Consider the following 12,361-nt stretch of genomic DNA (forward strand, 5'->3'; position numbering starts at 1 on the left):
CTCACGGATCACCGTTCCGCGGTCACTGGCTTGGCCGTGCCCAGTGGGAAGAAGCCCAGGTATTGAGGCCTATGGAGTAAGGAAAGGGAAGAGCTTGGCTCCCAGGGGTTGGGTGGTAAGGGGTCCCAGCCCTGGCCAGGGTACGGAAGAAGAGTGGATAGATGGCGTGTGGTCCGGTTCTGCTTGTGGGTCAAGAGGAAGGAGCCTCTTGAGATGGCAAGGCGGTTTTGGCTCTCTGCCTCACGGCCAAGATTACTCATGGCAGCCAACGCTTTTGGCAAACTGGAGAGGGTGCGCCCTCCAGGAAGCACTGGTTGTGGTTGGATTTCTCATTCTTCCAGACATCAGAAATCTGGCTATGTATGAAAGAACACCTCAGTTCTTGATGTTGACTCTCTCTAAAATGCCACTGTGGGATGTCCCTCCCCTAAGACCCCAAGGTTCACCAAAAGGCCAAGTGTCAGCAGGCTGATGGGGGCACCTCCCCCCACTGGATCTGAAGCTGATGTCGTCCTAGGGTGGCTCTGGCGTCCCGTTGTCTTATTCGCAAACCCATCCAGCTTGCTTCGGGGGGCTCCACCCTTCCTGCCAAAGGCATTCAAGGCAGGCAGCTCTGGATGCTGGCACCAATGGAGGGTCACCCTGTCACATGTGAACCCCATTTCACTCATGTGTCCCTGCCTCTGTAACCCCCTAATTCCATGGCCAAGCCATCCTAGGAGAGGTTTGACCCATGAAAATCTCAGATTATTCTGAGCAGGGTGCGGGTGCAGGGTGAGGGTACGGGGTGCTGCCCAGGACGGAGGGGATCTGGGGTATGGCCCCCTGGCTGAGGCTTCCCTCCTCTGCCCATGCTCCAGTGGAGCCAGCATCAAAGGCAGGTTTGGGAAAGCCAGGGAGGTCACCCACCCCAAGGCCACCTGCTTCCTGACTGGCTTGTCCATGTATATCCTGATGGACAGCCTCCCTTGAGTATTGGTCTCCCAGTACCACTTTGATGGAAAACCACAGTGGCTTAGACAAAGATCACTGGGCTGGGCTGGGCTCCTTCTTGATGTTGTAGGAGGCTCTCTCTGACCTCCCCAGATATGATGGTTGCCTTGGTGTCTCCTGGCTCATAGATACATTATTCCAACTTTTTGTTACCAAACCCTCCCACAGGGTGTGGCCATCTCTGGGTTCAAGCTGCCGGTTTGTAAGGGCACCAGTGCTAATGAGCCAGCGCCTACTGTAATGGTGGTTTGTCAGCTTGGCTACGTCTGTTTCTAAGTCAGGCTGAGAGCGCTGAGTGCAAGGCATCCACTGTATCATCTCTCAGGGACACAACGAAACCCGTGACACCAGCTGTGTCACTGTCTTTACTTGAGTGCCAACATCTAAGTGAGCTATTTTACATGCCCAGCAGCTTGGTCAGTAGTCCACAGGGAAGGCCTGCAAGTGAGGCAGGGCTCGTAGCTGTGTGGGGCAGCCTCAGTTCTGGCAGCGTCTGCCTATGTTACTTCAGACCACCCCATCCCTGTTCTCCCAGGCTCAGGTCCAGTGGGACATTTCAAGCTTACCTGAGAATGACAGGAGTTGGGAAAGGTACAGGGGTCACCAATAGTACTAGCCACTGCCCACCTCAACCGGCCACTGTGGATGCCCAGCGCAGGGTGCTGGTGAGCAGGCCCTCCCTGGCTCCTCTGAGCTGGACGGCCCAGCTCAAGATTTGGTGCAGTGAATGGTGGCATGGGGGCTCCCTGACACCCCATGGATCCCACAGGGGCTAGAGAGGGGCACCTAAGACCCTGATCTGTCCCTGGTGTGTCATTTATCACCATCCCTACTGTGAATGGTGGCTTTGTTACCCCCAAGGTTAGCTGCAAGGTGTCACGTGGCCTGTTAAATGCATACGCGTGTGTTTGATCCTTCAGTGCAGTCTACTCCTGCAGCCTGGATGGGACGGTCTTGGCGTGGAATGTCAGCACGCTCCGAGTGATCAGCCGGTTCCAGCTGCAATACGGCGACCTCATGTCCATCAGCCTGCACAATGACCGCGTGTTTTGTTGTAAGTTTCCAGGTCGCTGGCCAGTGAGCATGGAGCCCTGATGCTGCTCTGGTCGAGCCTCTTTCCCTTCATTGTACATGTTTCCAGCTTTGATTCCTCCTCTCCTGGCAACCGTGCTGCCCCAGTAGCTTGGCTCGCCCCTCTCCATCCCTTGACAGGCTGGTGAATAGATGGTTGCCATTCACTACTTGTCTGCCAGTCCCCAACTCCTTTTTGGTACCCTGCTCTTTGGGTGAGCCTGGCCCAGCGACCCTGTCTTGTTCCCTGCAACCTCTTCTGAGTGGGCCACACCCGCCTCTGAAGGCAAGCCTGGCCCAGCTACCTACTGTGACTTGTATCAGTCCAAGCCCATCCCTAGGGCCCCAGTGTCTCAAGCTGAGTCAGTTTGCTAGGGGGTGATAGGACGGGCAGGCTCCAGGCTGTTGGCTCCTGTTCCAGCACGTTTCAGAACATCCTGGGGCATAGGATTGTTGCCTGTACTGTGAGGCCACTCTGAAGCAAATAGGAGACCTCTTGAATTCTGTCGGCACCGTGCTTAGCCCTAAGGATGCCGTTTCTGCATGTGCTTCCTTGCTCTGTCTCTCCCTGTTCTTCCAGGGTCCTGCGATGACCACTCTGGCCTTGAATTTGCTAGGTAGCTATGGGCGCTTCTCGAACTTGGGACCTTCCTGCCTCTACTGTCCCCATTCTTCACTGACTCAGAGGGACCAGGCCTCGCCTGAGGAGAGCTGATATTCTCAGTTTTGCCAGCCTCCCGCGCGCGCGCCCAGACTGTGGGCCTGCTCTCTTCCCTGCCTGTGGCTGCCCTTGCTGAGTATTTTAGTCCAGCTCTGTCTTCTCTGCTCTCTTCCCAGCTTCCGTTCTGCTTCTCTTTAGCATGGGCGCTCTTAAGGGCGGCACTGCGTGGCCTCACGTCACCGAGCACTCTTCAGGGAAATGAAGAAAACTTATTTTGCCAGGATGTGTATCATCCTGGTGAGTCCTGCTTGCCTGCTCACCCTTCCTTGCTATGCTAGAAGAATATTGGGCTTGGGCCCCAGATCTCCATCATGTGGCAGGAGAACATCTCGTGGGGACTGCGATAGGCTTCACAGCCATCATTGGAAGAGGGACCCAGCTGGACAAGGCAGTACCTGCCTTTCACACGGGTCCTAGGTGCCAGTGCCCCTGCAGCCCCGACTCTGCCTGATTTTCCCCTTCCTTCCTCCTGACTTGAGCACACCCTCCCATGCCTTCTCTCGGTTCTTCCTCCCACAGGTACAGCCGGCAGCATCTTGGTGGTGACGCTGCAGGGCTTTGTTCGTCAAGAGCTGAGGATCCAGCCCTCTGAGGAGCCGTCTGCTTCCTTCCTGGCCGTCCAGCTTCTGCCTGAGGTACTCCAGGCCTGTGTGCGCAAGTCCAGCCCTGGGCTGTCTTGGCCGCGGTGCCATTGTCCCACGGTGATTTCTATCCCAGGAGCAGCAGCTGTGGGTGGCCTATACCGGGGTCAGTGAGCTGTATATCTGGAGCCTAAAGGACCTGGGCCAGCCTCCTCAGAAGACCCGCTTGCAAGACTGCACGGAGGTCACCTGCATGATCCGAGTGAAGAGGCAGGTGAGGTGAAAGTGCCTAGCCACCAGCATCCCTCAGGTTCCCCCGGCCTTGTCTATGTGGCTCTGCCTCTTCTCCCAAGCTTCCTTCCCTCCTTGGTGGGAATGAGTGGACTGTGAAGGTGGCTGTGACACAGGTTGTCATGTGCCTCAGACTTCATAGTGCTCTGTCTGGTGAAGGACGGCCTCGCTTCCCCTCAGCTGGAGTGGAATCCCAGGTGTGGGCAGGCTAGCTGCTCCTCAGTGGAGACCTGCCTTCCACACAGCTTTTGGTGCCTGACAAGGCCATGCTTCACCATCTTGGCTCACGGATGTGCCTCTCCCACTTGCCAGTCCTCATGTGGCACCTCTCTGTGTTTCCTAAGGGCCCAGGCCACTGCAGCTGTCCACATCCCACCCAGGACTCTTTCCAAATAGTCCTGCATTCTGAAAGGGTGGCCGCCTGGGAGACAATACTTGACACAATGGTCGGCCCAGTTCACAGTGTTCCCGCTTACACAATACAGTCACACCATCATCCCCAAGTCCTGGAGTCCCAGCCTACTCTGTCACTGACTCAGAGGGCCAAGCCTTAACCGAGGACAGCTGATAGTTTCAGCCTTCTACCACTGCAGCCAAGAGCTTGAGAAGGGGAAGGTTTCTATAGTTTATGGCCAGCACGCCCACAGTGCCAAGGAGAGGGTGCTAGGAGAAAGGGTGTCTGGGAGTGGCGAAGACAAACAACTCAGAGTCAAATCCTGGGTCCGAGATGATGATGACCTGTGCTCTGCCCCAGACAGCTTTCCCACCTGCTCTTTCTCTGGTCTGCCCTTTCTGGAGATCTGTCAGATCGCTTTCTAGTTTCTGCTGGAGACCGCTCTCCAAGCAGTTCACTCTTGCTATTCTAAAAATTCTCTGGATAGCTCACCCCTTGCAGATCATAGCCCAGTCTTTTATTTACATATCAGTCAAGTCATTCAACCCAAATTCCCATTTGATTATCCCATGAGTCAGCATCCCGAGACCCCAGCCCCTTCATTCTTAGGAGGCAGCAAGCACACATTTTCTTTTAAGGTTGCAAAAGAATTCAGAGATCTGCCTGCCTCTGTTAAGACAGCTGATAGCTGAGTGGGACCTGTTCTGAAATTTCCATTTCTACCACCTCTGGGCCTAACAGGGTGACCCTGAACTCTAGAATCTGTCTGCCTTTGTAAGTGTAAACAAAAAACTTAGCTGGGTGGGATCTCCCTCGATGACCACTCCCTAAATCGCTCTCCTTTCTTAATATCTTTCTGACAAGTTGGCTCACAGTAGCTGCCTCTGTTCCTTTTTAGAAGCCTCTTATACAATTCATATTTCATCCTTGTATTTTTCCATAGCTGGAAAATTATATATTTTTGAACTCATGTTTTAAGAGTTCTTTTCCACAGCCTTAAGGTCTGCCCTGAAGGTCCCAGCATTTGCCATTCTGCTGAGACATCAGACTCATGCTATCTCTGATTATGATAGACTCATTAATGATAATAGGGAGGCCATTTTTTTAAGTAATTTTTTTTTAAGATTTATTTATTTCATGTATGTGAGTACACTGTCACTGTCTTCAGACACCAGAAGAGGGCATCAGATCCCATTACAGATGGTTGTGAGCCTCCATGTAGTTGCTGGGAATTGAACTCAGGACCTCTGGAAGAGCAGCCAATGCTCTTAACCACTGAGCCATCTCTCCAGCTTTAGGGAGGCCATGTGAGGAGGATATGAAAATACGTACATTATTATAAAACAAGCCTTATGCCCACAGCAGTCATCAACACTCATGGAAGCCCACACCTGCTGGCCTTGTCCCAAGGGCAGGAAGCATGTCATTCTGTCCCTGCCAAGGCCATGCTGCATCCGGCCCCACAGTTCTGGGCTTGGGGTGAGGTGCGATGTGGGCGGTGCATGTGGGGGAGAGTCTTACCTGGCCAAGCAAAGAGCAGGAGGGACTGAAGGCCTATTGTTCCCCTAGTCCCCTCTAGAGCTCCTTTACTGACCTCAAACCTCCCACAGAGCCCCACCTCCTGCAGGGCTTAGCAGTTCCAAGAGAGAACACTCATCCCAATAAGACCATGAGTGTGGTCTATCCTGGGTCCCCTTCTGTGTAAAATGCAGTGGTGGAGCAGGCCAAAGGTAGACAGTCTATGCCCAAAGGGTAAATTGTAATGAAAAAAAAAAAAAAAAAAAGACAGATGTGACAGGTCCCAGCCCTGCCCAACATGTGGCAAGGTGTGGCCCTATTGTGTGGAAGCCCGGCTGGAGTCTGCTGTTCTGCTGTGTGGACTTGCTGTGAGGCTAACACATGCACGCCACTCAGGCTCCCGTACCCGCCCTCTCACAATTACAGCTCAAGTTGCCCTCAGCCCATCTCAAGTCCAGGACACAGCATGAGCTGTGGCCACATTGTCCCAAGGGCTCTCAGACCTGAAGGTCTGTCCTAGGCTGTCCTGGTGGCCCAGCCACTTAACCAGCAGGAAGGACATGTGTTTGGGGAGGTGCATCTGTCGCAGTGCACTGAGCTTCAAGGGAGTGTCTGCTTCTTTCCCACAGATCTGGGTGGGCGGCAGGGGGCTGTCTCAGGGAAAAACCCAAGGGAAGATCTACGTGATGGACGTGGAGAAGGTGACGGTGGAAAAGGAGCTGGTGGCACACTCGGACACCGTGAGGACCCTGTGTTCCGCCGAGGACCGCTATGTACTGAGTGGAGCAGGCGGGGAGGAGGGGAAAATCGCCATCTGGAAAGTTGAGTGAAAGCTCCGTACTGAACCAGTGCTGTCCTGTGAGGGGACGTCTCCTGTCACACCACCGTGGCCGTGGCTAGCCAGTTGGGGCCTGTCTGCTCCAGGGGCCCTTACATCCCTGGGTGAGCAGCTCCATCATATTGCTGACAGCCTCTACTGTAAAGTTACCTCACGTCACCCAGAAACTTCCAGAATCCACACCTGGGAGCCAGCACCTCAGCTGCCAACCTGGCATGTGACCTGTGGTCTTCAAGGCTGGCCTCTCTCCCTTCCCTCTTCATGTTTACTCTGCAAACACTCGGGCTCAGTGGTATGGTGATGGCCGGTATGTCACAGCCACAGAGCCTTTCAGGTTTCTACAAACTTCCTGATTCCAGAGAGGCTTCTGAGTATTTGAAGGTAAACACCAAGAACTGGCCTGCACTGGGCAGGTGATTCCCCCTTCAAGGAAGGGGACCAAGGCCTGCCCTGGGGAGGGGACAATACTGGTCAGGCTTGTCTGTGTAGAAATTGGGCAACTGAGTGGCTCTGTCTTAGCATTAAAATTTTGATGAAGACCAACGACTACAGACAAGAAAGTCACCTCGGAAGCACATGCATGCGTGACTGGCTCCTTGGCTCATAGCCTATCTGCAGTGTGTGTCTCCTGCATGTGTAAACGCCTCTGCATTCAACTACACATAGCGATCTGCACTGAGGTTTGTGAATGTGTTTACCACACTGGTCCAATGTCATCCTGGAAATGTTCTGTGAGGTGGGTTTCAGTATGGCTGCTGGACACAGGATATGGCCTATTTCCTGTGTATCCTTCTGTGAGGATGTTCTGCATGGAGCCCTCTGGATCCCCTGCCTTGGGTTTTCAGGACTCCATGTCCACCACTGGAGAGTGGAGAGGCAGTCACTAAGAAGTTACCGAGGGGTTGGGGATTTAGCTCAGCGGTAGAGCGCTTGCCTAGCGAGCGCAAGGCCCTGGGTTCGGTCCTCAGCTCCGGGGAAAAAAAAAAAAAGTTACCAATGGTCTATGCCTGTCTCTGACGTCAGGCCAGGGTCCAGAGGTACGTAACCCATGCATGTGAAGATGCGGGTAAGGGCTTGACGGGTCTGCACCACTGCCTGCTGGTCCCCTTGAATGTAGTGCAGAGGATCTCAGAGCCACACCCATCCCTAGAGTCTGTGCTCCCTGAGGGGTGTTCCTTATATCCAGAAGGACAAGGTCGGGGGTTGGGGATTTAGCTCAGCGGTAGAGCGCTTGCCTAGCCCTGGGTTTGGTCCCCAGCTCTGGAAAAAAAAAAAAAAAAAAAAAAGGACAATGTCGGCCAAGGGCACGGATTCAAACTGTCTTTGTAAAAGGCGATCATAAAAGCATTCTAAGTTATTTAATGCCAGTCCGTGAATGACCAGGTGTTTACAACTTGTGATAATAAACCCTTTTTGTTAATAAATGCTGGGCACTCGATTTGGCTGCTGTGAGCGGATAGGGAGGTCTGGAGCCCGGAAGTCCGTTTTCTTTGCAGTGCTTGGGATGGAACCAGGGTCTGTCTCTTCCTGATGAACAAGGGCTCCAGCACCGAGCCACATCTTCTCAGCCTTGGAGACGTCTGGAAGTTGAACACTTTCACTTTTGTGACAAGGCGCCAGGGTGGCCTTAATCACCCAAGTGCTGGGGTGACAGGCAGGCCAACCATAACTGGGACACATGGGAGACGGTTTTTAATTTCTCTGTTTATTCTAAGCACCAATCAAGTCGCTCCAAATCGGACTCATTTGTGGTGATTTTAGCTTCTACGATCTCATATGGAGCAACCACCTGGTACAGAGAGCCAGAGACTTAGGGAGTAGTCACTTGTACCAAGAGGAGACACAGTAGACCACAGTGGGGCCGTTCTCTGGTACCCAATGGACCGGAGTGAGCACATGGCTTTGCATTTGTGAGGGAGCCTTGTGAGGGATTGAGACGAAGAAAAGGTACACTTCGATGCCTTTGGTTTTTTCTGTGTCTTGGGCACAACCAGTAAGGGAGGGGTGAACTCATCCGGATGGTGAAGAACGTGTCTCCCTGGCTCTGGATCTTTCCTTGAGGCTAAGGAGAAGTGTGTGTGGCTGCGGGTCCTAGGGGTGTACCTGCTATGGCTCTGCAGGGTTTGACAGTGTCCAGGCAAGGGCAGGACAGGGGCGTAGCCAACCGTGCATCACTGACATCTCCATGTGAACGACTACAAAACAAAACTCTTACAGGATGACCTACCAGGCCAGGCAGTGGTGGTGTATGCCTTTAATCACAGCACTCAGGACGCAGAGGCAGGCGGATCTTTGTGAGTTTGAGGCCAGCCTGGTCTACAGAGTCAGTTCCTGGCCAGCCAGGGCTACACAGAGAAACCCTGTCTTAGAAAAAAAAAAAAGAAGAAGAAAAAAAAAAAACCTACCAGGCACAGTGGTGCATGCTGGTAGTTCCAGCACTCTAGAAGTGAGGATCATAAGCTCAACGGTTGTGTTGAGAGCCAGCCAGGACAATTCAGTGGGGAAAAAGCCAGAGAGGGGCTGGGGTAGAGCTTAGTGTTTGTGTTAGTTATGTTTATTGTTGCTGTGACAAATTCTGTGCCACAAACAACTTAAGGAGGGATTTATTTTGGCCCACAGTTTGAGGGTCTGGTCCATTCTAGTGGGGCAGGTTATGATGGCAGGATAGAGTGGGACAACTGGTTCCATTATATCCACCCACAGGAAACAGACACGGGTGATTGCTGGTGCTGAGCTGGGGCCCTAACCCTTGGGATGGTGCCCCTTGCATCGTATTAAGTGTGCATGGACTATATTCTCTGGTTAAAAGAGAGAGACTGCCCGACTACATAAAAATGATCCACCTGGGCTGGTGGGATGGTTCAATGGGTAAAGTTTGCTACCAAGCCTGGTAACCTGAGTTCACTCCCTGGGCCCCACGTGGTGGAAGGAAAGGACAGTTCCCTCCTGAATGTCATTGTGTTGTCTACTAGAGAGATAGTTTGTAAAGACATGGCTGAGAGAGAAGGGCAAAGGACGGGATGTAAGTAACACACGCACCATTCCTGTGGCGGGGCTCCTGTGCGATGCAACCGCCTTCAGCAAACACTGACTGCCAACTTAGAAAGTGAGGGCAGGGCTCAGGGGCTCAAAGGTCACTGACAACACGTAAGCAACTTTGAGACCAGCCTCAAAAAAAGAAAGAAAAGAAATGACAGTGTCTTGTACTTAGTAAAATGAGCTACTAGAGACATGAAACAGACTAGAATGTGGACAAACCCCACACTACAGATGGAGACTATGACATTTCTTTCAGTGACTGGTGGAACCCCAAGGGTGTAGAATATCCAATAGCAGCAGTGTGGAGGGAAGGCTCAGAGAGCTGCAGCAGATGCTTGACTAGGTCTGACTCCCACAGATCAGGAATGCGCTCTCTGACCACAGGGAGTTAAGAAAGGTTCTAATCCTGCTCAAGAGGCAGAGACAGAGGCAGGCCAATCTGTGTTCAAGGCCAGCCTGGTCTACAGAGTGAGTTCCGGGACAGCCAAGGCTACACAGAGAAACCCTGTCTCAAAAACCAAACACCAACAAAAGGTCCCGATCCTACAGAACATTATCTCTGACTCCGGAGTTTAATTAGATACCACTACGCTTGGTTTATGAGGTGCTGGAGTTTGAGCCCAGGGCAGTAAAGCCCTAAAGCGACTGGGCTACAGCCTCGGCTCTGTTCATGGTGTTTTAAAGTGTTCGCAGCTTACAAAGGGATTTCCGAAGACAAAGCACCTACTAGGTACACACGTGACAAATAACAGTGAAGACTCACTACTCTTCCCAGGCTGGGAAACAGGCAGGGCGTTTGCTCTCACCTCTAGGGCACACTGCATGGAGGAGGCTGAGCTACTGCACTAGGAAAGATAGAGAGCATAGAGAGTGGACTGGTTAGGTGTGGTGACTCATGGTTATAATTCTAGCATTTGCGAGGCTAAGACAGGAGGATGGGCAGGATCTTGAGGCCAGCCTGAAGCTATAATGTGAGACTTTGCCCACCCCCACCAAAGGCACAGAGGGAAAACAAGGGCTGAGGGATGGTTCAGTGTTCAAAGCACTGGCTGACCTAGAGGATCCAGACTCAGGCCCCAGCACCCACGAGGCCTCTTCTGGCTTCTTTGGATGCCTTGCAGGCACGTGGTGCACAGAGATTCATGCAAGGAAAACACTCATCCACATAAAATCAGAAGCTGCAAAATAACAGCTAAGAAAGACCAGTCTGTAAGGACCATGGCTGTCTGCAGACATCACTGTCTGTATAAACCTGAGAAACATGAAACTCAGCTCAGTAGTGGGTGTGACGTCAGGGCACAGGATTGCAGCAGAGAAATGGAGCTGTTTTAGCTGCACTGACAGTGTAGAGCACCTGAGGTGGAAGGACAACCGATGGAAGATGGAAGGCCAGAAGACCAGTATCCTGAGAGCTCAGACATCCTGGACACAAACTTTGTAAGAGTCTCAAAAGACACATTGTGTTCATGAACTGCAAAGCTTTAATGTTGTAAAGGTGTTCTCTGCTAAGTGCCTGAGATTCACCAATTCCAGTGGAGCAGGGGGATTACACCACTTAAAGAAATGCTGAGAAAAACATTTTAAAAAGAGATCAGAGGGGCTGTAGATATGGCTTAGTGGTTAAAAGCATGGACCGTTCTTCCAGAGGTCCTGAGTTCAATTCCCAGCAACCACATGGTGGCTCACAACCATCTGTAATGGGATCCGACTCCCTCTTCTGGTGAAGACAGCTACAGTGTATATAAATAAAGTAAGTAAACCAGAGAGAGAGAGAGAGAGAGAGAGAGAGAGAGAGAGAGAGAGAGAGATATCAGAGAAATAAGTCGCCCAGGACGTGTTTTTTTCTTTTCTTTTCTATTTTTCGGAGCTGGGGACCGAACCCAGGACCTTGCACTTGCTAGGCAAGCGCTCTACCACTGAGCTAAATCCCCAACCCCTCCAGGACGTGGTTTTTAAGTGTCCTTCCAAACAGCAGTGATGGAGAAAGCAATGATGGCATCTGTTGCAGCAGGTAAACAGGCCACAAGGACTCTGGGTGAACACGCAGAAGCAGGACAGCCCCTGGATGAGAGAGAAGCACAGGCGTGGGAAGGGTATGAAGCCCTTGCTGCACTGCATGTGATGGGAAGAATGCTACACATGACTCCACTGACACACAGTATTAAAATGGAAAAATAGAAATAAAAAGCCAGGTCAAGTGGCTCATGTATGTAATGGGGATCATGGTGAGTCTGAGCTATAGAACAGGGCCCTGTTCCAAAATCCATGATATAAATGAATAAATGGGGGGAAAAAGCCATAATTAAGGGAAAAAACTACATTTGACAAAAAGTTTAATTAAAATCCACAATATGTAAAAAAAATTTACAAATTAAGATGAGAAGCCCAACTAAAAACCGAGTAAAAGCGCCTCACCAATGAAGCTGCTTGGACGGCTGTTCACTGGCTGTTCAGTGGGGCTGGGGAGGTGGCTCCGTGCTTAAAGGCGCTTGTTTCTGTTGCAGAGGCCATGTTGGCTCACAGGGCCCGCCACTGCAGCTCCAGGGGTTCTAACGCCCCCTTTGCAGGCACCTGTGCACACTTGTGAACGTATAAACACGCAGGCAAAAGACTCACGAACAAGAAAGAAGCTTAACATGGCTAGTTTTCGGCAAAATGCAACTTAAATCACGTCATTTGATGGCTGAGTGTGTGGACGTCTGGCGTTTTCATTAGCACAGGGACAAAGTGAACTTTTTCAGCCAGGAGTACTGTACACACCCATCACTCCAGAGTCTTATGGGCGAAGCCTATGGGAGTGACAGGAGACTAGGAAGGGGTTCTTCCTCTCAGTAGTCACTGCACACATACAGTCTTAGAGACTGTCCTTTGGGGAGCTAGGAGAGGATCCCAGTCCGGGACTGTCACCTCCCAGT

General features: G+C 51.9%; 1 protein-coding gene across 1 annotated transcript in view; it reads left to right on the forward strand.

The window, feature by feature from the left end:
• Nucleotides 1-7,601, forward strand: part of Dennd3 (DENN domain containing 3) — a 58,794-nt gene extending 51,193 nt beyond the window's left edge. Inside the window, exons 19-23 of the mRNA XM_032916514.1 lie at nucleotides 1-59; nucleotides 1,914-2,047; nucleotides 3,305-3,420; nucleotides 3,503-3,640; nucleotides 6,199-7,601. The exon at nucleotides 1-59 is cut by the window's left edge and continues 99 nt beyond it. Coding sequence (XP_032772405.1) covers nucleotides 1-59; nucleotides 1,914-2,047; nucleotides 3,305-3,420; nucleotides 3,503-3,640; nucleotides 6,199-6,399 — 648 coding nt within the window. The 3' untranslated portion in view covers nucleotides 6,400-7,601. The remainder of the gene's footprint in view (nucleotides 60-1,913; nucleotides 2,048-3,304; nucleotides 3,421-3,502; nucleotides 3,641-6,198) is intronic.
• Nucleotides 7,602-12,361: the final 4,760 nt, after the last annotated feature.

The sequence above is a fragment of the Rattus rattus genome, chromosome 1 (genome assembly GCF_011064425.1).
Source record: "Rattus rattus isolate New Zealand chromosome 1, Rrattus_CSIRO_v1, whole genome shotgun sequence".
NCBI classification, from domain to species: Eukaryota; Metazoa; Chordata; class Mammalia; order Rodentia; family Muridae; genus Rattus; species Rattus rattus.